A 26,925-nucleotide genomic window follows, 5' to 3' on the forward strand; every position below is an offset into this window, starting at 1 on the left:
TATTTCTGTGTGAATATATATCAAGGGTAATTGCGAGATGTTTGATTGGCCCCTAGACATTAGTGTAGGCAAATAGTAAAAACCAATCAGCATTCTAAAATCTCCAAGAACAATTGAAACAAGCTTTCAGTAGTCAGCATTATTTCAATTTATAATTTGTGCAGTCACACATGGAGACTCACAAGCAACCAACAGTAAGTATACAACCTTTCATTTGATTTATTGTTTGCACGGTCATAATATAGGGTCTCAGGTCTGGGATCAGTTTACAGTAGGCAGAGCAGGTTATGCATGTGAACATTGTCAACAGCCTTTCAATGATCTACAAGAAACATTTCGGGAGCAGCCAGCAGTCAACATCAGTGCACAGCGATCTCTGAGTACTGAGCAGTCAGCAAACAACAGCGAGATGTTGCATGCAGCCAGGTGGGAACAGCAGCCACAGCAGCCAGTACGTGGCATCACATCCCACCACACCATGTCACCAGCATCAGTGGGATATTATGAGCAATGGTAGCAGCCATAACTGGTGCGCACACGGGGGCAATCAGCACCAACTGCACAGTTTTCGGGAAGTAAAACAGAAACTGCTTACCAGAATTGGCACAGCTAAGTCTGAGTTGAGGCGTTGAGTATTCAAGGGATACTGAAATAAGGCAGGCAAGGACTGAAATGTATATAAAGACTGTAGCTGGTGATGATAAGAAAATCTTTCTGCTAGGTAGACTAGCAAGCACAGCTGGCAATCTAAGGAAGAGGATGGAAAATGTGGTTGTTGTAAATAATAGTGATCTCAGCCAAGTATCCAGTAGTAGGATAAATAATGTCGAATTAAGCAGTGTATATAAAAATATGGGGTGGTCTGTGACACAGGAACCCAGTGGTAAAACATTCACAGGGATGGATTCATACAAGAACTGTTTTGTTCAAGATATGGATAATGAAAGAAAAATTAAATTGTTAAAATACTACCAAGAAGTTTGTGCTCAGACACTGGCAAATCAGTGTACTGACCAGTTTATTTCATATGACTGTTTTGAACATGGAACTGGAGAGAAAACAGTAGATTTCAAAATTAGTTTCTTACTAGACCACTGTATAAGGGAAGCAGATACACAGTGAAAGACTTTATCAAGAGGAGTAGACAGACCATTGGGAGTACTTGCTGTAAATTTCCACGTTAAGAAGTATATTACCTGGAACATTACAGTGGGAATTAATACACTGTCCTACTGATTCGACTTAAAGTTTTTTAGATTTTACAGAGGATGGCTCAGGAATGTGCCACAGACCAAGCTTTGGAGGCAATGGTCAGGGTATCAATCAGACAAATTACCAAGATAACAGAAACAACTGAAACTGGGGAACAATCAACAGAATCTGAACCGAAATAGGAAGCAGGATGAGAAATGAAGAGGAAATAGAGGAAGATTTAATGATGGGGAATAGAAACCAGAGGGGTCAATCAGAGAATTACTACAGGAATGCCTCTGCAGTAAAACAGGGCAAGAATAATTACACTGTACAGATGCAAACACCAGGGACAGAATTTGGGTATCTAAAATATCTCCTCCTCCTCCTCCTCCTCCTCCTGCTGGTGCTTCACAGTCTTTGGTGGCCAAGTTTCTTGAGGGGGCTTATCTTGCATTAAGTGTGGGGAGAGATGAAGATTGGGAAGTTCTGGGACTAAAAGGCCATGGTTCCTTCAGCCAGGCAGAGGTGGGGAGAGATGAAGATTGGGAAGTTCTGGGACTAAAAGGCCATGGTTTCTTCAGCCAGGCAGAGATAGAAGCTGGAGGAGGAAGCTGCTCCTCCGGCCAGATTCAGGAAGTGGTTCTCGAAGCTGGTGCCGCAGGGACCAATATAGAGGAGGGTGGCAAGAGAACTGGTTTGGAAACAACTGAGGTGCTGGGGGAGATACCTGTGACTTTCACATAATTGTTCATCATATCAGCAGGATGCAGTTGTTCATAATTTTTCATGACTCAGTAGACTACAGATGATAATAGATTTAATTTATGTATTTCAAATTTGTTCTTGAAGACCAGGCAAATTGGTGAATGCGGAGGATGGTGTTCCGTACAAATGACACACAAAGGTGGTTGTTCACAAGGACTACCTTTGTGGAATGGTTGACCGCAGTTGCGACACATTTTGGATCCGCTATGCAGCACAATGATATGTGACCAAAGTGTAAGCATTGGAAGCACCTCATGGGTGGTGAGACATACGGTTTTTTGTCACACTTGTAGACCACATCTAGCCTCTCCGGGAGGACATTCCCTTCAAAGATAAGGTAAAGGTGCCTGTAACTGTTCAATAATCCTTGGGAGCTTTTTGGATGCATCGGACAACGAAAGTTTTCCTTCTCATCCCTTACGGTTTACGTTAAACCTCCCCTGACCCATGGTCCTGGGTGACTTTCTCAAAATCTACTTGTTTTCCTATACCTCCCCAGCTCTTTTCCTTCACCCTTCTGCCTGAAGAAGGAGCCCTTGGCTCCAAAAGCTTGCCAATCACAACAGTCTTTCACGTGTGCATTCAGTCGCCACTTGGTGAGTAGATTTTTTATCTATCCAGTTAAAACCAAAGACTATGATTTATTAACAGAACAGCAGGTCTGCTAAAGAGACTGTCTACACTATGCCTGTATGCTCTCTTCTGGATTGCTGCTGTGCAGTGTGGGACGCGCATCAAATAATATGATTGACAGAGGACATCAATAAAGTTCAATGAAGGGCAGCTCATTTTGTACTATGGTGTAATACGTGAGAGAACACCATGAATATGGTATGTTAACTGGGGTGGCAACCACTAAAAGAAAGGCGTTTTTCACTGCGGCGCCATCTTCTCATGAAATTTCGAACACCAACTTTCTTCTCAGAGTGAAAATAATTTGTTGGTACCCGACTACACAGGAAGGATTGGTCATCATAATAAAATAAAACAAATCAGAGCTCACACAGAAAGATTTAAGTGTCCATTTTTCCCGTGCGCTGCTCAAGAGTGGAAAGGTAGCAAAGTAGCTTCAAGGTGGTTTGATGAACCCTCTACCAGGCACTTCATATGAATTACAGAGTAATCATGTAGATGTACATCAATGGTGTGTGTTGCATGTATTTATGTGCGAGTGCAAGGCTTAAACTACCACACTGCTATTACTTGAACAATGATGCCACCACCACTGCAATTTGGTATGTGGCATGTTATCAGCATGATGACGATGATCCTTTTGACAAAACAAGGCATGTCCTCATTTTTGCAAATAAAATTGGGTGGATCTGCTGTCCCGACTTGTTCATAGTTTCATTTTGGAATCCCACTGAACATCTTTGAGATAAACTGGAGTGTGTGTCGAATATCTGAGCAACTTGCTCAAAACCTTGCCAACAACTATTCATCACATTTTAGGAATAAACCCTGTAATAGTGACAAAATGAGGGTGCATATGCTCAGGCGCCGACTCCATTGGGCTATAGGAGGCCCGAGCTCACCCCCCCCCCCCCCCCCCCCAATAATTTAAGAAAATTGTTACTTATATTATGCTTTGTAAAATCACAAAATTATGTTGGAATTTTTATGTTCCTTGTTTGACAATAGTTATCTTTTAAAATACATTCAGTAATGAGTTAAAACAAATAATTATTACGGTAATAAGCAGATTAACTGCAATCGAGTGGTGGGAATCATGACAGTGTTATGGTGCTGTAGACACACTCAGAATTTGTCCTGGTCTGTGAACCTTCGGGCAAAGTCTGGCGCCGGCGGGTCAGCGCTGCAGCCGCGGCGACATCAAAAGGACTGGAGCAGAAGTGCCTGGAACCCTCCGCCTCGTGTCGCCTTGATGTTTCGACACATTATGACACAATGGCTATATAAAGCCACCCTGCTGTCGCAGCCATTCAGTGTGGGCAGTTTCAGACGAGTTTAGTGTTCTGACTTAGTGTCTAGTGGACTGTTTTATATGACTATATTTTATTTGTTTACTTTAGTGTCTTAGTGTATTGTGAATTGAGTTTGCAATGGATAAATCAGATACCAAAAAGGCGCGCTTGGAAGTTGATGATACTGCAAGTCAACCTCCAACAATTATTGTATCGTCAATTGCTTTGTAATATTCAGGCAAGAACCGTTCACAGCCGAAACCTGGACAATCTGGTAAGGGAAGATCATTTTAGAAGTCTTGGTTGATCAAATATACATGGCTAGAATATGAACCATCTACCGAAAAAGTTTTTTGCAAAACCTGCAAAGAGGCAGATGCTAAAAATATATTACAATTTTCTTCAAAAAAGAAGATGAATTTACTTCTGTAGGGTTTTCTAGCTGGAAAAGGGCTTTGGAAAAATTCCGTCTTCATGAAAATACATTTACACATAAAGAAGGAGTTCTGAAACTAAATTCTATCACTAAGCGGAGTGTGGCCTCCCAATTGAATGAACAGTTAGTTAGTGATATGAAGAAAGGCTGTTTAGCTCTTGAGACAATTTTTACTACTGTGCAATTTCTATCCCAATAAGACCTAGCAATTAGAGGGCACGGAGATGTAAACTCAAATTTTTTTTCAATTGTTGTAACTCTGAAAGAATGACATACCTGAGTTTAAAGATCGGTTAGGGCATTCAGGGTATAAGTGGATGTCTCACGTTATTCAAAACAAGATCATTGATCTACTAGGAAAGTCTTTGTTGAGAAAGGTATTGGCTTCAATCACGAAGACTGAACATTTTTCTATTATGGTTGACAAAACAAGTGATTCTTCAATTCCCGAACAAGTGTCATTTTGTATTCGTACTGTTGATGATTCCTTAATCATCAACATAGACTTAATTGGCTTATAATACAAGACCCCCAACACTGAATCACAAACTCTGTTTAGTATTTTAAAAGACATTTTTGCTCGTCTTGATTTGTCAATGGATAACTTAAGAGGAACAGTGCTATGATGGTGCCTCGAATATGAGAAGTAAGTTTAAAGGACCAAAAAAGTTAGTTTTGGATATACAACCAAAAGCACGTTATGTGCACTGCACTGCTCACAGTTTAGACTTGGCAGTTGTAGACAGTCTCCGCCATCTTACGTCTATGAGGGATATTATGGCTTTAGCCAAGGACTTAATAAACACTGTAAGGGAAACCAACCAAAAAGGATGGCACTTTTTAGAAGCATACGCTGTGAGACCACCAACGACCAAGCTGGTCTACGACCCCTTTGCCTGACTCGATGGACTATGCGAGCTTCTAGTAGCTTGAGAATATTGAAAAACTTTGAAGAACTTCTACAGTTTTTTGAAACATTTTCTGCAGACGACAAAACAGATACAGGTTACAAATGTACAGGCTACCTTGAGTCAATGTTACAATTCAAGACTTTTTTTCTTTTTATGTCTTTATTGCCATGCAATGAACCCAGTAGAGGACGTCAATGAAAAAATTCAATGCCCTCATCTAAGAGTTTCTGATCTGGAAAAAATGTATGAGGGCTTGATTTGTATATTGAATGGAAGGCGTGATAGTTTTGAACACTTTTGGGAATTGTGTTTAAAAGAAAAACCTTCACAAGTTGATGATCCTTAGCTTCCTCAGAATCTAAGTATACCAAAGAAGTATGAAAACAACGAAGCCAGCTCACTGCACACTTTCAAAACCCCAAAGGAATACTACAAAGCTACTTACATTGAATTTTGTGAAACAGTGCAATCTTGCATTACTGAGCGGTTTGCTTCAACTGGACTCACACAGGTCATTGCAGTTGAACAGGAGTGCTTTCTTTTAGTAAACAGAGGTGAAACAAATTTGGAAAAATCAACTGAGTTTTTCAAAAATGACCTAGACATTGAGAGACTGTGCTTACACTTGAATATGTTAGCCAATATTGCTAATAAAAAACAACTGGTCTTAAAAAACATGTGTGAGGTAAGTAAGTATATTACACAAGAGCCTGCAGTTGGTGAAATGTTATGTGAAGTAGGGAAGTGCATTAAGCTTCTCTAATAACAACAATCACAATAGCAATCACAACAGCAACAGCAGAACGGTCCTTTAGCGTCCTTAGATGTCTGAAGTCACATCTCCAATCAACAATGGGACAGAAGCGATTGAACAACTTGGCTGTTCTTCATGCCCACCGAGATGTTTTGGATGAATTGGATGTCTGACCAGTCATCAAAGACTTCATATTCAGTAATCCAGTCAGACGGTCGACATTTACACCTTCCTAAAGACACTCTAGCCTTAATAATGGCATTTAGAGCAATATTAAAAATCTTGACATCTCGTTGTATTGGGTGTACTGCCAGTGGTCTGCGTTTATTTAACACAATATTTCAACGTCGTACCTCGGCGTCTTCATCAGGTGCTTCCTGTGACTGTCACAGTAACAGGAAGCACCTTATGAAGACAATATTGAAATATTGTGTTAGATAAACGCAGACCACCAGCAGTACATCCAATTCAATGAGATGTCACAAAATCACCGGGAAAGTCTAGGAAATTACATTAAAAATCTTTATAAAATAGAGAATTAAATACATACATAATGTTAAATTTTCAATTTCAAAATATTAGTATTAGTTTAGTACTATATTACTGTAGTACTGTATTAGTTATTTTCAAATACTTATATATTTTCTGGGCGTAAGACTCAATTAAAACCCGCTATTTACATACTTTTTGACTGAAAGTATTGGGCATACTGTATGAACTTTATTAACTGTATTAAAGCATTGACTTTGAGATACAGTTTTTATTTAATGGACCCCGAGCCTTATTCAAAGTAAGCTTAAATTAGCCTATTACTGTGAGACAGCAATATTTTATGTTTTATTCTTTTAATAATAGTTTAGGATTTATTTAAATATAATTTCAGTCTTTTCAGAGCTATATATTCACTGCTCTGTAACAGTCTATAAGCATGATTATTACTATAAATTAAATTAGCTTTTTACAAAAATACCGTGTATGTTTATTTTATTTTTTTTTTAACTCAAAAAATGTGTGAGGCTTGTAGAGTTTCCCAGAGTATCAAGTTATCGAGAGTCCAGTTTTTGGGGTTCTAATGTCGATCATATGACTCTAAAATGCTTAGAAAACTTTAAAACTCACTATTTTTACATCTAAAATTTAGAAAATTTACCGGGGCAAGACCCCCAGTATGGGCACCCACAATATTTTTTTATAAGTTGGTGCCCCTGTGCATATGACACTTGGTACATCCTAGGAATGTACTAAAATAAATACCTGGAGACATTTCAAACAAAAAGTTCTAAAAATTATGGATATTAAATCCAGATGCTTCCTGTATCATAAAAACAGACACTGAACTGGCATCCCTTTTCAATTAGTGAATACTTACTTCAAAGAAGAAAATATTAATACAACTAGAACAGGACTGAACTGCTGAGACAGGACACACAAGCCACAAGGACCATCTCGGATTTACCTAGACCCCCTGCATCAGGAGAGGTTTGTGTTCATAGTGTAATAAACATCGAGGATATCTTCAAAACATGTTCAGAGGCAAGTAAACCCTAATAACAATTTATGTAAAATAAGGGAAAAGCAGCCACTTACCTGAACAGGATTGGTTTGTGGCACACAGAAACATGTAACAGAAAATTTAACACTACCTCTCAACTTCTTGCTCATTTTCTGGTACGAGCGCACACATTCATGCAAACACAACCACTCAAACATTCAGTCTTGTGGTAGAAGTGAGATTGATCCTTCAATATCAATTATCGAAAGTAGTTGAAAGATCAGCCACATCCTGCACCAGAGCATTGACTACCTCTCGCTGTGCCCTGAGATGAGGGATATCCTACCCAAAATCCTACAAGCATTACCCAAGGTAGAGCTCCCAATGCCTACCGAATCTAGAGAATATCCCTATGCACCCCTACTCCAATCCTGCACCCTGTAGATCATTCCCTTGTGGTTGACCCAGGAGCCAGACCTATTCTGTCCACTCACATGTATGGGCACCATCAAACTGTGAAAGATCGAAAACTTTAATACCCAGTTGCCTAACGACACAAATGATTTCAATAGCTGCTCCAATGAATGGGTCATTCGGATACTTCCTTTCAGCACAAGTTTCTTTGAACCATGTAGGTGGAAATTCTATCTCCATCATATCCTATGCTTTCACAATCTTCCTGGCCTAAACCTCCATTTTGTTTCCCATTGCCTCAACTAACCTTTTTCTTCTCTCTTCTGTCCACACCACTAATACCCATCCAGACTGTGTACTGTCTTCTCCCACCATCTTCCTCATCTTCCTCCCTGCCATGTGGTCTCTCTCTCTCTCTCTCTCTCTCTCTCTCTCTCTCTCTCTCTCTCCCCTCCTCTCCTCTTTTTCCCCACCCCTCACCATACTCTCTCCCTGTCTTCCACTCCACGTTTTGTCTTGTTCTGCAGCCACTGAGACACCTGGCGAAAAAGACCTGCCTCACATTACCCTTCGATCCCCTCTTGCCTTGTGGGTCCTTCCCTACCCCTTCCTCACCTCCATCTACCCAGGCAATTACTTTCATTAATTGTTATTCAATAATCCATCTCGCTTCTACCATGTGCATGGACATTTGGGCCATTGTGTGTGTGTGTGTGTGTGTGTGTGTGTGTGTGTGTGTGTGTGTGTATTTCTACTAGAAAAAGAGAATGAGTGCAAAAGCTAATTGCTTTCTATTATGAACTTCTGTGTGTCACACACCAGTCCGCTACAGGTAAGTGGCTGCCTTCCCTTACATTACATATCTTCCCATCCACGAATTTCCATTATTCTAACAATGATCTAATACCCTATGGAACTCTTTTAGGATACTTCCACATTGTTCAAGTCTTGACTTTGAGAGTTTTGTCTGATAACATGATGACCACTGCTGAAAGAATGATCACAGCAATTACACACTACTTATACAAAATACTAATGGGAATATAGCAGAACAATAAAACAATTTTGTAGTCATAACTGTTAAGGCAGCAAGTATTTTACGTACCTCGCACTTTTAGCTTCACAATTCTGCAGGTCTCCACTGCCAGTGTTTGTCAGTATTCTCCTATTATCAGAAATACTGATACTGTTCAGAGGCACTGCTGGAGGTGGGGGTGGAAGCTCTCCAGACGGCTGTGATCTCAGCACCGCTGCTTTCTGCTGTGGCCGGTTTTCACTGGGCTGCCGCTCAGCTTTCATATTTGTCACTGTATCCACTACAGGTAATTGTGCATTTCCAGCACTTTTACTATTGATTTTCTTGAGAATACCAGGCCTAACGTCCTCCTTTCGCTGGTGTGTGGACCCTATGGAGCCAGAGAATGTAGGCTGTGAAGAAGGAACTGCTGTAGAAACTGTTGCTTGAGAAACAGAATTTGGTGTAGGAACTGTAGTTGTTTTATTGGGAGGTGAACTGTTCACTTTAGTTGCTGACCGATTAGAGTAACACAAAACAGTTTTCTGTAAAGCTTTATTAGAGTCAGGATGCTGAGAATTACTACCCTGGGTTACGATACCCAATAATGTTTTTGTTTTTGAAGTGCTTTCTGCATCTGAAGTTTTTCCAGGTGGCACTGATGAACTCTTTTTACTATTTGGTACACTGCAGGTCAGACGACCAATTAGTACTGGTGATGAATTACTCGTGAACTGCTTTGCACTGATAGCTGCTGGAGATTTACGTTTTCGGAGACTGTTGGGATGTGAAACTGCACTGGAAGCTGCCACAACATTTTTTTTCAACTGAGCACTGCCATTTTGTTTTGATAAAACACTCGAGGCATCATTACCCACACCCCGCACCACAGTGTCATTTTGCAACCTGACAATCTTGCTTTCTGTACTAACTCTCATCACTGGCACATTACTGGCAGGGCTGACAGAGGAACTACTCAACACCTTCAAATTCTGAGGTAACATCGAAGGCTGACGGTCGGCTTTTGAGGACACATTTGCAGAGGATGTTGTAACTGTAGCAAGTGAATTACTAGAGATAACAAGCTCCTGGCGGTTTCTCTTGAGCAAACTGTATGAAACACTATCTGATGTGCTACTCTGACTAATAATAGCTGGTGCAGATGTCAGAGTTGACACCACAGAATTTGGCAGTTTCTGAGCTAGTTGAATTGGCACTGTCTGCACTAAAGGTAGTGAGGAAGATGCCAGCGGCACTGCTGGTGTCGTCGAAACTGTCAGTGCTCCCATCGAAACGGGCAGTGACGGCCGTGTGGTCTGCGGTGCCACCAGCGTAGTTGCTGGCCCTAGTTGTATGCCCAGGTCTCCTACCAGAGACACATTGGATGGAACAGCTGGTGTGAGCACAGTTACGGTACTCATCCCAGCTGCAGTGAAAGTTGGTGCACTTGCAAATGTGTCTGGCACAATGATGAACTGGGACACATTCGGAAGAATGGCTTGTCCTGAAGATAATGAATTTGGTACAGACAAAGAGTACTGTTGCAAAGATGACGAATTTGTAACATTCTGTGGCACAGTTAATGAAGCTGTAGCGTTATCTGGTAAAGGTAGTGAAACTGTAGCATTATTTGGGACAGGTAATAAAGCAGTTGCATTTTGTGGCACAGATAATGAACTAGTGGCAGTTTGTAGCACCGGTGATGAACTTGTGCTGAACTGTAGCACGGATGATGAACTTCCAATACATTGTGGGGCAGATGGTACACACTTAGCATTCTGCACTGCAGGTGACCGACTCATACCACCCTCTGAGGCAGATGAATTACTTACATGCTGTGGTAAGGAACTCTTTACTTGCTGTGGTACAGAAGATACGCTGGGACAGCTCTGCGGCACAGCAGACTGTGAAAATACAACACTTGCCGAGGGAGAAGCACTGACACAAGTGGACTGCCCTGTGGTAGGAACTGAGGCAGACTGAGATGAAGATGTCTGCAGAGGGAGAAGCGCTGGCACACAGTCCGTCACAATACTTGTCTGCCCAGCCTGTCTTAATTCACTGGTTGTCTTGACACGCAATTTTGGTTTCTGTGGATTGGTTGATGTAACACAAAGAAGTTCTGAGTTCTTTGTGGTCGCCACAGATGCATTACTGTTGCCAACAGCTGTACTTGCACACCGTAATTCTGTGTTGTTTGTAGTCACTATGGAATCTTCAGTGTTTCCAATGGCTGTACTAACTTCTGAGTCTGAAGATTTTGTAGTCTCCAAACACACATTATTATTTCTCAAATTCTTTTCTAGTTTGTCAATCCTTGGCACTTTTGTTGATTTCCCTTTGTCTACAGGGTCAATTTTGCGTTTTAGATATTGATCGAGTGAGAAGCTGGCAGGAATTTGTTCTTCAGTCTGCAACAGGCACAAAAAGAAAAAAATAGAAATAAATAAAATGACAATCATAATTGTGTACAAAATATGGTAACATGAAAATGCAGTTATTTCTATTTAAGTAACTGTTCTGCAGAGTTTTCAGTCTACTGCAGAAAGTAATAGGCCTAAATGTCAAAATTATTAATATTAATTCTAATTTATTCACTATCTGCAAATAATTTCTTCTGATTACTTAGTTGTTTACTGTGTCATGTTAACCTAGATTCATGGATGATTTAATTTTCATTTAGACTGTAAAACAATGGTTAGAATAAACTGCCTCTTGCATTTTCAGCTACCTGAGACAGGTGAATCTGGCCCCATTACACAGAAAGATGCCAATTCTCAACATTGATTGTGTGGAGTTAATCATACAGTTGTACTTTCATGCCATTAATCTCCATAGTTAAAAGTATGAACCAAACAAATTCTGACTACCTCTTACAAATTCATCCTTGTTTGAACTGTTATTGTGTTATCTTCAATCTGGAGGCCAGTTTGATACACCTCTCCACAATAGCCTATTCTGTAGAAGACTCCATTTCTCCATAGCCACTGCAACCCACATTCATTCGAACCTGTTTACTGCACTGAAATCTTGGTCCCCTCCTTCCTCCCCTTCCTACAACATACATCTCTTTCATTTACCAAACTGACACATCCTTGATGCCTCAGGATGTTCTGCCAACTGATCCCTTCTTTTAATCACGGTGCACCACAAAGTCACTTTTACCCCAACTCAATTCCGTGGCTTCCCACTAGTTATTTGCCCTACTCATCTAATCTTTAGGCTTCTACAATATCACCAAAACTTTCTAGTCTCTTCTTGTCTGAACTGGGTATCTTCCACATTTCATATTTTACCTCTGTACAAGGCTACAATCCAGACAAATACCTTCAGAGAAGACTTTCTAATGCTTTAATTTACATTAACTGCAAACAAAATTCTCTTTGGAAATATGCTTTTTTTGCTATTTCCAGTCTCAGTTTTATATTGTCTGTATTTTGGCTAAATTGTCGGTTATTTTGCTGCTAAAAAACTTATTTGTTTACTTTTACTTCCTAAAGTAATTCAATGAGCATCGCCTGATTTAAACTGACCACATTCTATATTCTTTGCTATGATGCTTTTGTTGATGTTCATCTTATAATCCCTTTTCAAGATGTTATCCATTCTGGACAACTGTTCTCCCAAGTCTTTCACTGCTCACTCAGTGAACAGATTGAATAACATCATGGATAGGCTACAGCCCTGTCTCATTCCATCCTCAACTAGTGCTTGCCCTTCACATCCCTCCACTTTCAAACTGCAGTGTGGTTTCTGTACAAGTTGTATATACCCTTTTACACCCCGTATTTTATCTACAATGCCTTCAGAATTTCAAAGGGCGTATTACAGTCAACATTGTCAAAAGATTTCTCTAAATGTTACTAATGTGGGTTAGTCTTTATTTAACCTATCTTCTAAGGTGGGTCATAGGGTCAGTATTGCCTTGTGTCCCTCCATTTCTCTGGAATCTAAACTGATCTTCCCGAGGTCAACTTCTACCAAGTTTTTCGTTCTCCAGTAAATAATCTGAGTCAGTATTTGTAACCACAACTTATTACAGTGACAGTAATATTCACACCTGTCTTCTTTGGAATATGATTTAATGCATTATATTTGACATCTGAGGGTACTTCACCTGTCTTGTCCCCCACATATTGGGTGGAATAGTTTTATCATGACTGGTGGCTCTACAATCTCAATAATTCTGGGAAAATGATGTCCACTACAGAAGTTTTGTCCTGACTTGTCTTTCAGCGTCCTGCTGAATTATTCTCATGGTATCATACCTCCCATATCATCTTCATCTATATCCTCTTCCCGTTCTATAACATTGTTTACAAGTATGTTTCCATTGTAGAGAATCTCTATAAACTGAGGTGACAAAGTCATGGTACAGTGACATGCATGTATACAGAGGGTGGTAATATTGCATAAACAAAGTATAGAAGGACAGTGCACTGGGGGAGCTGTTATTTGCACTCCGATGATTCATGTGAAAAGGTTTCCAACGTGATTATGGCTACACTATGGGAATAAACAGACTTTCAATGCAGAATGGTAGTTGGAGCCAGACCCATGGGACATTCCATTTTGAAAATCGTTACAGAACTCAATATTCATAGATCCACAGAGTCAAGAGAGTAACAAATTCCAGGCATTACTTCTCCCCATGGACAACACAGTGGCCGATGGGTTTCACTTAACAACCAAGAACAGTGGCATTTGTATCAGTGCTAACAGACAAGCAACACTGCGTGAAATAACTGCAGAAATCAATGTGGGATGTATGACGAACATATCTGTTAGGACAGTATGAGGAAATCTGGTATCAATGGGCTATCACAGCAGAAAACTGACACAATGCATTTGCTAAAATCACAACTTCACCTGCAGTGCCTCTCCTGGGCTCACGATCATATTGGTTGGACCCCAGCCAACTGGAAAACCATGATCTGATCAATTGAGTCCTGACTTCAGTTGCTAAGAGCTAATAGTAGGGTTCGAGTGTGGCGCAGACCCTACAAAGCCATGAATCCAGGTTGCCAACAAGGCACTGTGATAGCTGGTGGTGGCTCCAACATAGTGTGGGCTGTTTTACATGGAACAGACAGGGTCACCTGGTCCAAATGAACTGATCACTCACTGGAAATAGTTATGTTCGGTTACTTGAAAACCAATTCAGTCATTCATGGACTTCATGTATCCAAACAACCACTGAATTTTTATGGATGACAATGCGACATGTCTCTGCGCCAAAATTGTTCACAACTGATTTGAAGAACATTCTGGACAATTCAAGCAAATAAATGGCCATGCAGATTGCCTGACATGAATCCAATTGAACATTTATGGGACATAATCGAAAGGTCAGTTCATGTAAAAAATCCCGCACCAGTAACACTTTCGCAATTATGGAAAAAATCCCGCACCAGTAACACTTTCGCAATTATGGTCCCCTATGCAGGCAGCATGGCTCAATATTTCTCCAGGGGACCTACAATGATTTGTTGAGTCAATGTAATGTTGAGATGCTGTACTACACCGCGCAAAAGGAAGTCCTACGCTGTATTAGGATGTATCCCATCACTTGTCACCTCAGTGTGTATTCCTTCCATCTTTCAACCTTCCCTTCTTCGAATAGTACATATAGGCTTGACACCAGAGCTCTTCATACTCATACAAATGTTTCTCTTTTCCTTTAAGTCCTCTTTATTTCGCTATAGGCAGCATATATCTTTCAGATAGTCAAACATGCTTCTACAGCCTTGTATTTCTCTTTCACTGATTTCAACTTTGGTCTTCTGCACTTAATGTCAGTCTGATTAATTAGATGTCTGTATTCACTTTTGCCTGCTTCATTTGGTGAATTTTTATATTTTCTTCTTTTACGATTTAAATTTAATATCTCTTGTGTTATACGTGGATTTCTACTGGACCTTGTCGTTTTGGCTAATTGATCCTCTGCTGTCTTCACTATTTCATCTCTCAAAGCTACCAGTTCACTTTATATTGTATTCCTTCCCCTGTTCCAGTCGACATCACTGCCTCAGGCTTTCTCTGTAACTCTCGGAAACCTCTGGTTCTTTCAAATTACCCAGGTCCACTTTCCCCAGTTTACTATCTTTTTGCAACTACTGCCTCTGGCCCTGAAAAGGTGTTGCAGTTTAAAATCTGGTTTCAAAACCTTTGTCTCACTATTTTGTAATCCATCTGAAACCTTTATGGCCTCAGGTCTCTTCCATGTATACAACCTTCTTTCATGATTCATCTGCATTACACATACATCTATACTCATTGTATCACTTTGAAATCTTATCAAGATCCGATTGAACTTTTGTGCAACTTCTTTCATTAAAGATAACTGCATCATCTGCAAAAAGTCTGAGGTTACCATTAACATTGTCCACAAGGTTATTAATGTACAATATGAACAGCAAGGGTCCCAACACACTTCCCTGGGGCACACCAGAAGTTACTTCTATATCTGTTGATGACTCTCCACACAAAATAACATGCTGCATTTTCCCTATGAAAATAACCTCAATGCAGTTACAAATTCATGGACTTCAAGTATCCAAACAACCACTAAATTTTTATGGATTACAATGCACCATGACAGAGGGCCACACAATTGTTCGTGACTGGTTTGACGAACATTCTGGGCAACTGAAGTGACTCATACTTTTGATAATAAGCATAGATGTGGTATCAAGTCAAATGCTTTTTGAAAATCAAGAAATACTGCATCAACCTGCCTTGATTTGTGGCTTTGTGTGTCATTTGAGAAAGGTGCAAGTAGGGTCTCACAGAATCTGTGCTGGTTGGCATGATGAGTGTCATTCTGTTGAGATAACACCTCATTACATTTGAGCTCAATATATGTCCTAAGATTATACCACAATTGGGTGTCAAGGATAGTGGAGTGTAGTTTTTGAGCATCACTTCCACTACCCTTCTTATGCATGGGTGTGACCTTGGCTTTCTTTCAACTACTGGGCACAATTTATTGTCCAAGGGACTTACAATGGATTATAGTTAAAGGAAGGGGTAAGTCGCAAATTCAGTATGGAATCTGATAGAGATTCTGTTGGGCCCTTGACCTTTGTTCAGTTTTAATGATTTGAGCTGTTTCTCAATGCCACTGACACTAATACCAATTTATTCATATTTTCAGTGGCCTGAGGACTACATTGTGGCAATACTTCTGGCTTTTTCTTTGTAAAGGAGCATTTCTGATTTTGTTCTCCTAAGGATAATTTTAGTTCCTGACTTGTCCATGAGTGTCTGGACACTAACTTTGGTGCCACTAACATTCTTCACATAAAATCGGAATTTCTTTGGGTTTTGTGAAAGATCTTTCCACAGTATTCTGCTAAAGTAGTAACTAATGGCTTAACACATTGTTCTCTTGACAGCCAAATGCATTCAATTTAGCATCTATTTATCTGTAATCTTTGTTTTACACCTATTCTGAAGTAGTCTGTTTTTTTAGCAGTTTTGCCCCCCACTCACCCAGCACTGCATCAAAGAATTCAGAATTCAGTAAGATGTGCATCACTTGGTTGAATTTTGTGAAGTGTGAGGCATTTAAGCAGCATTGCTTTGCAAGTATGTCCTTCAGATGCGTGGTCTGATTCTCATCCCTAAATATGTATTCCCATGTGCCATTTTTGATGTATAGTGCTTTGACTTGTATTCTGCATGGACCATGACTATCACGTGATAGCATTTCCAACTGAACTCCTTGTGCAGCAGTTGTGTGCCAAGCAAACACATACCAAATGCCAGCTCCTTTCTGTACGCTGATGACAAAAATACTTTGATAATTAGTAGAGGTGACTTATTGCAAGATGCAGTCAATGACTTGCAATTGTAATCTTGGTTTCAAGCAAATTGACTACTCACTCAATCAACTACTCACTCAAAAAATTCCGGAACATTCATAATTTTGCGCCAATTGTGTGTTGGGGTGAAATGTGGCTGGTATCCCTGCACACACCTGTGTTTAATGTGTAACTGCTGGAAGTATATTGTTGTATGTCATTTGTATAGTTCAGTGCTACACTGAGAAGAACGTTGTGTCACACAGTTTGCAAATTCCAAGATGGCAGAGTTAGGTGAGCTACGTGTCTGCATAAAATTTTGCATGAAAGGCAAGCAAACCTTTGACTGATTGATTAATTAATTGAGAGGATTTATGTGACCAAATGACGAGTCATCAGTCCTATGATTCCAAAGTTACTCTAAGAAGAAAGAGGATTCGCTAAAAGTGGACAGATCCAGTAAGGGGTGTCAAACTATAAAATAATGAAGTTAAAACACACACAGTAAAAGGCACAAAAGGTGAGAACAAATCTAAAAACCGAAAAAAAGGGCAGTCTTTACAGACTGAGAAGACATGAAGAGAAGTCCCAGTCACCATCACCCTGCCCTTGCCCCAGGAATACAGTAAAACCTTATACCTGGAAATACAAACCACTTTCACAGAGGAAACCAAGGACCAGTTCAACCATCCATGAATCACCTGCTAATATTAAATTTGAGGAATCTGGAAGACTGTACTTAGCACAAAGGGCCAAAAGAAGGGGACATTCCACCAAGATGTGGAATACCATCAGTCTGGCTCCATAATGACACTGTGGGGGTGGTTCGTTATGCAGGAGGAAACATGGGGTGAGCCTGGTATGATCAATGCATAGACGGCAAAAGACAGTGGACTCATTCTGAGAGGAGCAGAAGGAAGAGCGCCGAAGTACAGAAGAATACTTGATTGTGAGGAGTTTATTACTATGAGCAGTAGCACACCAAACAGCATTCCAATTTTGGGCCAAGAGAGCACCTGCAATCATGAAAGGGAATGGGGGTAAGTATCTGCTTCTCGAGCCAAGTGGTCAGCCAGTTCATTCCCTGGGATTCCTACATGACTTAGGACCCAGAGAAAGACAACTGAGCAGGTGGCACCGCCAAGGGCAGAGAGAAGGTCATGGATAGCGGAGACCAAAGGGTGACGAGAGTAGCATCGGTCGATAGCCTGCAGGCTGCTCATTGAGTCAGAACAAATTAAAACATTGTGAAGAGAGGCCAGAGAAACAAAATGGACGGTTCTGTGAATGGCTAGAAGCTCTGCTGTGAACACACTACATGACCCCAGCAATAAATGGTGTTTTAAGTCAGTAGGAGACGCTGGAGCATATCCCACCTTATCGACTGTCTTGGAACCATCAGTGCAGAAGACGGTGGCACACTGGTGTTCTGCAAAGATGACACATACAAGACGCCAGAAAACCATAGGGGCAACAGAGATCTTAGGACCCTGGAATAGGCGGTCCTAATCCATGGGGGGGGGGGGGGGGGGGGGAAATACATGGGTGCATTCAAAAGGAGTGGGAAAGGAGATCCAAGAGGGGGAAGTGAGACACATGGGTCATTCCATGTCAATTCAAACAATTTGAGAAAATGTTCCAGCTGATAGTCTCAGATTTGGTTGAAATTTGTCACACCAATGCTACCAAGTGTGGAATACTCATGTACAAAATTTTAAGTTCCCCTGCCAATTAGTTCCAGAATTATAGCTTGCGAAAGAAGGTGGCGTGACCCAGAAATTGCAACCCGCATCTGGCAATCTATCTTCAGACCCAACTTCAGGTCTTAATAACTTTGGAACTATTCCGCACAGGCCATTGAAATTTTTACAAACCAGTAACATCCACTAAGAGAAGACACTCTATGAATCAAAACACCAACAACATACTTCTGAGGGAAAATAAAAAATTCCAAAATGTGATTTAAAAAATGTAATACGTTAAAAGGTACATATTGCAGGTGCCCTCTATGTCAAATATAATTCACTCAAAAAGGGTATAATTTTTTGTTTTTGTGGTAAGCTTAATGTGGCCTAAACACACACAGAACTCATCTTGCCCATATCAGTCACACAAACAGAGTTACACGCACACAAAAATACAAAAATTTGAAAAATTACCTGAAAAACATGGATTTTCGAAGCGTGGTAGCACAAAAGGGACAAATGGTATCCAAGCCAAATTTCACACACTGCATAAGTAGACCATAATATAATATGTGGCAAATTTTCAACTTGTTATTGCAAGACATTTGTGTACAATAAAAGTTGACAGAGATGTATTTGGTTACATTTCTTTTAACACAATTTAGCAAGTAATAGTGATGATGCAGACAGCTTGTTTCAGATAAAGCTGTAGCAATTGTCAGGAACCATTAGGCAACAGAAAGTTAAACAATGGTAGTTTTCAGGGACAGAATGAGTCATTGTTAGGCAGGAACAACAAAGGAAACAAGCAACAATTACAGGTTACTCATGTTTTTAAGATTCTAGTTCAGATTGGTCAGTACTGTTGTGGAAAGTCAGTATGGAGGCAGAAGAATGTACTAGTGGTGCTTTTGTTCAAACAAGTTGCAGTATTGGTAGAGCACAAGCATCTGAATGTCATAAAACAACATATGGAACAAAATGTGGCATTCGCTTTGTACTGTATGATCTGGATGGATCGGACCAAGATTTGTTGCTATGGAGATCCGGGATACACCCTGTGGGCACAAGAAGTTCAGTTCCAGGAAACTTTAGTGTTTGTTATCATCATATGAAAGTATTTCTGGATAAGTATTCTTTCCTACAAAGAAGTTGTTTTGATCCATTTCAGATTCATAAGAAGACAGTGAAGTGTAGCCTCAGAGAAATTGATATAAAATCAGCCTTGAAAGGGAATCAGTGCATGGGACTTAGCATGAAACCAGGACAAAAGTTATGTTCCAGGTGTGTTACACTGCTAAAAAATGAAGAATATTCTGATAATTTACATGACAGTGACAAAGAGTATCAGCCACCTACCACCACAGCGGATGAGCAATTAAATACTTCAGTGACTGCTCTTGATTTGTCTCCCATGAAGACACACAAAGTTGGGAAAAGAGACAGGCCCAGCTGTGGTAGAAGAACACTACAAAAAGCTCAAATGGAATCAAAACACAAAATAGCTGACACACTAATGGTGGAAGAGGAAGGACTATCTGCTCCAAAGGAACAGAAATCATGCCAGAAATGCTCTGATTTGGACAAAATTGTGCATGATTTGAAAGAAAAATGTGCCATATCCACACGCCAGAAAAGAGTAGCTATTCTTACCCTTGCACCTTCCAACTGGTCTATTGACTACACTGCAAAGGAATTCAGTGTTTCTACATATATGGTAAAGCAAGCTAGGAAAATAAAAGCAACCCAAGGAGTAATTCCACAACTTCAGCAGGCTCAGGGTAAGCAACTGAGTTCAGAAATAAAGGTGCTAGTGTCAGAGTTTTATGAACATAATGACTACAGCTGAATAATGCCTGGAAAAAAAGACTATGTAAAGGTGAAAATGCAAAATGTACGTGTACAGATGGAAAAAAAGACTGTTGCTATGCAACATATCAGAACTATACATAGAATTCAAGGAAAAATATCCCAATACCAAAGTAGGTTTATCATCTTTTTTCAATCTTTGGCCAAAATGGGTTGTGCCTGTAAGTGCAAGGGGCACACACAATGTTTGTGTATGTGAGACCCATCAAAATGCTAAGCTGATGTTTGCTGCTATAAAGGAGTCTGGTCTGGATACAAAGGTGCAATGAAGCTGCTAGTGTGTGACATCAGTTCCTACCAGTGCGTGATACACAGGTGTGAAAAGTGTCCTGGTAAGGCAAATCTTGCAGAACACATGAATAACCAACTGTATGATGAACTCCTTATGGGTGACGATGAACTTGTTTCTTATAAACAATGGACACACATGGATCGCACAAGTCTTGAAACAAAGCAAAGTAGAGTGGAAGATTTTGTTGAAATGTGTTGTCAAAAGATGGACAAACTGACCACACACAGCTTCACAGCAACAGCACAATCGGCTTATCTCCAGTTTTGTAAGGATAATTTGAAACAAGATGAAATTATAGCAATACTACAGTTTTCTGAAAATTATGCATTTATAGTTCAAGATGCCATCCAAGAATATCATTGGGACAACAGTCAAGCAACTCTTCAGCCATGACCGAGACTCAAACTCGGGACCTTTGCCTTTCGCGGGCAAGTGCTCTACCATCTGAGCTACCGAAGCACGACTCACGCCCGGTCCTCACAGGTTTACTTGTGCCAGTATCTCGTCTCCTACCTTCCAAACTTTACAGAAGCTCTCCTGCGAACCTTGCAGAACTAGCACTCCTGAAAGAAAGGATACTGCGGAGACATGGCTTAGCCACAGCGTGGGGGATGTTTCCAGAATGAGATTTTCACTCTGCAGCGGAGCGTGCGCTGATATGAAACTTCCTGGCAGATTAAAACTATGTGCCCAACCGAGACTCGAACTCGGGACCTTTGCCTTTCGCCAGCAAGTGCTCTACCATCTGAGCTACCGAAGCACGACTCACGCCCGGTCCTCACAGCTTTACTTCTGCCAGTATCTCGTCTCCTACCTTCCAAACTTTACAGAAGCTCTCCTGCGAACCTTGCAGAACTAACACTCCTGAAAGAAAGGATACTGCGGAGACATGGCTTAGCCACAGCCTGGGGGATGTTTCCAGAATGAGATTTTCACTCTGCAGCAAAGTGTGTGATAATATGAAACTTCCTGGCAGATTAAATCTGTGTGCCTGACCGAGACTCGAACTCGGGACCTTTGCCTTTTGCGGGAAAGTGCTCTACCATCTGAGCTACCGAAGCACGACTCACGACCGGTCCTCACAGCTTTACTTCTGCCAGTATCTCGTCTCCTACCTTCCAAACACAGCTTTAATCTGCCAGGAAGTTACATATCAGTGCACACTCTACTGCAGAGTGAAAATCTCATTCTGGAAACATCCCCCACGCTGTGGCTAAGCCATGTCTCCGCAGTATCCTTTCTTTCAGGAGTGCTAGTTCTGCAAGGTTCGCGGCAGAGCTTCTGTAAAGTTTGGAAGGTAGGAGACGAGATACTGGCACAAGTAAAGCTGTGAGGATCGGGTGTGAGTCGTGCTTCGGTAGCTCAGATGGTAGACCACTTGCCCACGAAAGGCAAAGGTCCCGAGTTCGAGTCTCAGTTGGGCACACAGTTTTAATCTACCAGGAAGTTTCATGTCTATATGTTGTTGCTTAGTGATTAAACAGTTGTGGGAGAGGATAAGAAGAGGCGGAATAGTCTATGATACGTATTTACAAAACTGTGTTGTTGAACAATGGCCACATCACCAAATACATCTGTCAACTTCCATTGTACACAAATGTCTTGCAATAACATGCCAAAATTTTTAGATATACAGGGTGTTACAAAAAGGTACGGCCAAACTTTCAGGAAACATTCCTCACACACAAATAAAGAAAAGATGTTATGTGGACATGTGTCCGGAAACGCTTAATTTCCATGTTAGAGCTCATTTTAGTTTCGTCAGTATGTACTGTACTTCCTCGATTCACCGCCAGTTGGCCCAATTGAAGGAAGCTAATGTTGACTTCGGTGCTTGTGTTGACATGCGACTCATTGTTCTACAGTACTAGCATCAAGCACATCAGTATGTAGCATCAACAGATTAATGTTCATCACGAACGTGGTTTTGCAGTCAGTGCAATGTTTAGAAATGCGGAGTTGGCAGATGCCCATTTGATGTATGGATTAGCACGGGGCAATAGCCATGGCGCGGTACGTTTTTATCGAGACAGATTTCCAGAACGAAGGTGTCCTGACAGGAAGACGTTCGAAGCAATTGATCGGCGTCTTAGGGAGCACAGAACATTCCAGCCTACGACTTGCGACTGGGGAAGACCTAGAACGACGAGGTCACCTGCAATGGACCAGGCAATTCGTCGTGCAGTTGACGATAACCCTAATGTCAGCATCAGAGAAGTTGATGCTGTACAAGGTAACGTTGACCACATCACTGTATGGAGAGTGCTACGGGAGAACCAGTTGTTTCCGTACCATGTGCAGCGTCTGCACGCACTATCAGCAGCTGACTGGCCTCCACAGGTACACTTCTGCGAATGGTTCATGGTCAATCCTCATTTCAGTGAAAATGTTCTATTTACGGATGAGGCTTCATTCCAACATGATCAAATTGTAAATTTTCACAATCAACATATGTGGGCTGACGAGAATCCGCACGCAATTGTGCAATTTCTTCATCAACACAGATTTTCTGTGAACGTTTGGGCAGGCATTGTTGGTGATGTCTTGATTGGATCCCATGATCTTCCACCTACGCTCAATGGAGCACGTTATCATGATTTCATACGGGATACTCTACCTGTGCTGCTAGAACATGTGCCTTTACAAGTACGACACAACATGTGCTTCATGCACGTTGGAGCTCCTGCACATTTCAGTCGAAGTGTTCGTACGCTTCTCAACAACAGATTCGGTGACCGATGGATTGGTAGAGTCGGACCAATTCCATGGCCTCCACGCTCTCCTGACCTCAACCCTCTTGACTTTCTTTTATGGGGGCATTTGAAAGCTCGTGTCTACACAACCCCGGTACCAAATGTAGAGACTCTTCGTGCTCGTATTGTGGACGGCTGTGATACAATATGCCATTCTCCAGGGCTGCATCAGCGCATCAGGGATTCCATGCGATGGAGGGTGGATGCATGTATCATCGCTAACGGAGGACATTTTGAACATTTCCTGTAACAAAGTGTTTGAAGTCATGCTGGCACATTCTGTTGCTGTGTGTTTCTATTCCTTGATTAATGTAATTTGAAGAGAAGTAATAAAATGAGCTCTAACATGGAAAGTAAGCGTTTCCGGACACATGTCCACATAACATATTTTCTTTCTTTGTGTGTGAGGAATGTTTCCCGAAAGTTTGGCCGTACCTTTTTGTAAAACCCTGTATATCATTATGGTCTACTTATGCAGTGTGTGAAATTTGGCTTGGGTACCACTTGTCCCTTTTGTGCTACCACACTTCAAAAATCCATGTTTTTCAGGTAATTTTTCAAATTTTTGTATTTTCGTGTCCACGAAACTCTGTTTTTATGACTGATATGGGCAAGAAGAGTTCTGTGTGTGTTTAGGCCACATTAAGCTTACCACAAAGAATGTATACCCTTTTTGAGTGAATTATATTTGGCATAGAGGTCACCTACAATATGTACCTTTTAATGTATTACATTTTTTTAATCACATTTTGGAATTTTTTATTTTCCCTTCAGAAATGTGTTGTTGGTGTTTTGATTCATGGAATGTGTTCTCTAAATGGATGTTACTGGGTTGTAAAAATTTCACTGCAATGTGTGGAATAGTTCCAAAGTTATTAAGACCTGAAGTTGGGTCTGAAGGTAGATTGCCAGATCCAGGTTGCAATTTCCGGGTCACACCACCTTCTTTCACATGTCATAATTCTGGAACTAACTGGCAGGGGAAACTAATACTTTGTACACGAGTGTTCCACACATGGTAGTATTAGTGTACTGAATTTCAGTCAAATCTGAGACTATGAGCTGGAGCCCCTGGTTGAACTAACATGGAATGACCCACATGGCAACTGGCAATCCCACGCAAGAGCAGTTGTCAGAAGGGAGACATCCCTCATTTGCAACGAGGACAGGGTACAGAAGGCTACAGAGCTTGGACCAAACCTGCGATGAAGAGACATACATCCCCAGCAAAGAAACATAGAGCTCCCAGCATTCCTTTTTACTCTGCTCAGTAATGTAACGAGCCTTAGCACGGAGATGCTTAAAAGCGAGGAAGTTGGTCTGTGAAGGGTGTCGTTTAAATTGCTGCAGCGCATGTAGGTGGTCCTGGACAGCAACAGCAATGTCCTTGGTCCACCACAGTACCAGTCAATGACAAGGAGGACCTGTGGATAGGGGGACAGCAGTACCAGCAGCATGAAGAATAGTGGCATACACACACTGCACAACCGCATCAATGCAATTCGATAGGGAGGTGTTGAAGTGCACAGCAGACATATATAAAGGTCAATTGGGCCTGCGGAGTGTCCAACACGGGGGCTTGTCTACCTGGTGGCAGCAGAGGAATGATAGAATCACTGGAAAGTGATCACTGTCCCATAGGTCATCACAGGGTAGTGAATGTACGGAAGCTACAAGAGCAGGGGAGGAGAACATGAGACTGATAACAGTAAAGGTACTGTGAGTGGCACAGAAGTGGGTAGAGGAAACATCATTGAGGAGACATAAATCGAAGTCCGTAACAAGGTGGTCAATTAGGAGACCCCTACCCATTGAAGTGGCATTCCCCCAGTGTGTGATGGGCATTTATGTCCCCAAGGAGGAGAAAAGGGGTGGGAGTTGCTGTAATTAGGTAGACAGTTTGTGACAAAGCAAGCTGGGATATTTTTACTTCCCCTCTTGTTTTGCCATCTGCCGCCTTGAAATTCATTTTTCATTTTTGAACTAATTACCATTAACATACGTGAATATAATATGCATTTTCATAAAAGAGAAAGGTTGTCCCTCAGTTCTAAAGAATATAACACCAGGTCTAATTTTGTGCTTAGCTGAGTTTCTAATTTATTTCAACTATTCCTAGTCAGTATCTTTTATTATAGCATGAAGTCAGTATTCGTTTCGTCACTTAAGTTCTATTGTTGGTGTATAAACAAACATAAATTCTTTAATAATTATAAACATTTGGAGGAACAACTAATTGTATTCTTTAAGGACATATTTGCCTCTATTTGAAAACATGTTAGCAACGCCAGCCCTTAATTAATTCCAGAGTAATTAATAGTTTTGTCAAAAGTATTGTTTGCATAATTATATTTGTTAATTTCATGATTTAAACAAATAATTCGGCCTAACTCTTGTAGTAGAAGACACCGTTAAAAAGACAGAACTTTTTAAAGTAGTCAGTTAATTTAATGAGTTATGTTTTAATTGTAATTTCTGTAAATAAACATCGAACAATGTGTAGTTTGAGCACCTATTATTGTGATGATATATAAGGGCCCAAATTTTGGTCACGAGTCAGTCTGTACATGGCCAAGTTTCAGATAAGGAACTTGTGTTGGTTAGAGCAACAACAATGCTTCAACTTATCTGTGAAATAAGTGTTACAAAATTAGGCAGTGTGTTAAAACAATGACAGTGTCTGCTCCATACGTACCTTTCTATTCTTCAAGAAATGTGAACTTTGGGGTTAGGTTTTTACTGCTCTTAAACTATTGTAGCAGTATGTGGAGGTTTGCCTGTTAACTATTAATGAGGCTTATGGGATGTTAGAACAATAGTGCACCGGCCATATGTAACTGTGTATTATTGGGGGGTTGTGAAAAGTGAAAGTAAAAGACTGCGAAACGCAACTGTGCATCTGCCAGCTACATCATTTACATTAGTCAGTACTGTACGTCCAACCCCTATTTTTTCAGCCAGTATGTCGACACCAAGGCAAGAAACGAAGAAACAAAGTAGGCGTACCGCTACAAGTTCAATGTATGGAAGTAGCGTTCCTGTAGGAAGGTAGACATTGTCAACGGTGATTGCTGGAGTTGTTTGCACTCTAACCACTATTGCCTCCAGGTTGGTACTCAGAGGGATCCAGTCACTAATGACATTGGAGTAAACCAAAGTGCAGACCCCACCAGATGCCACCCCGGTACCAGCATGGTTCCGACAGGACGTCCAATAACCATGATATGTTTAAGAGTGGTCATCACGGAAGTGCATTTCTGAAGAGCAAGACAGAACGCAGAATAGAAGGAGGCAAGACGACATATTTCCGATAGGTGACGATAGTACCTCTTGCAATTCCACTGGATGATCATGCGGCGATAGTCCAGGTTAGATTTTAAAAAGCCGGGAGGAGGTCATCTCACTCAGTCGGTCATCACCAACAAGGATGGGGTGACATCCATAAATAAGATGTCAGACTCAGGTTGCGAGGAGGGAGATGGCACCTCCGAGGTCATCAGAAGGGGTGCCTTGCTTTGGGTCTTAAGTTACTTTTTCTTCTCTTTCAGAGGTGGAGGGTAGGGCACAGAGGGAGTACAGGTGTCTGCAAGATCTGGAACCAAAAGAGAGCGGGCG

At 41.0% G+C, this 26,925-nt stretch overlaps 1 protein-coding gene across 5 annotated transcripts in view; it reads right to left on the reverse strand.

The window, feature by feature from the left end:
• The window catches only part of LOC124776464 (uncharacterized protein F26C11.3-like), a 92,295-nt gene that overhangs the window by 2,800 nt on the left and 62,570 nt on the right, over nucleotides 1-26,925 (reverse strand). For all 5 annotated transcript variants that reach the window (XM_047251473.1, XM_047251472.1, XM_047251474.1 and 2 more), the window contains one exon: nucleotides 8,997-11,317. In XM_047251473.1, coding sequence (XP_047107429.1) covers nucleotides 8,997-11,317 — 2,321 coding nt within the window. The remainder of the gene's footprint in view (nucleotides 1-8,996; nucleotides 11,318-26,925) is intronic.

This window comes from Schistocerca piceifrons, chromosome 2 (assembly GCF_021461385.2).
Source record: "Schistocerca piceifrons isolate TAMUIC-IGC-003096 chromosome 2, iqSchPice1.1, whole genome shotgun sequence".
Classification (NCBI taxonomy): Eukaryota; Metazoa; Arthropoda; class Insecta; order Orthoptera; family Acrididae; genus Schistocerca; species Schistocerca piceifrons.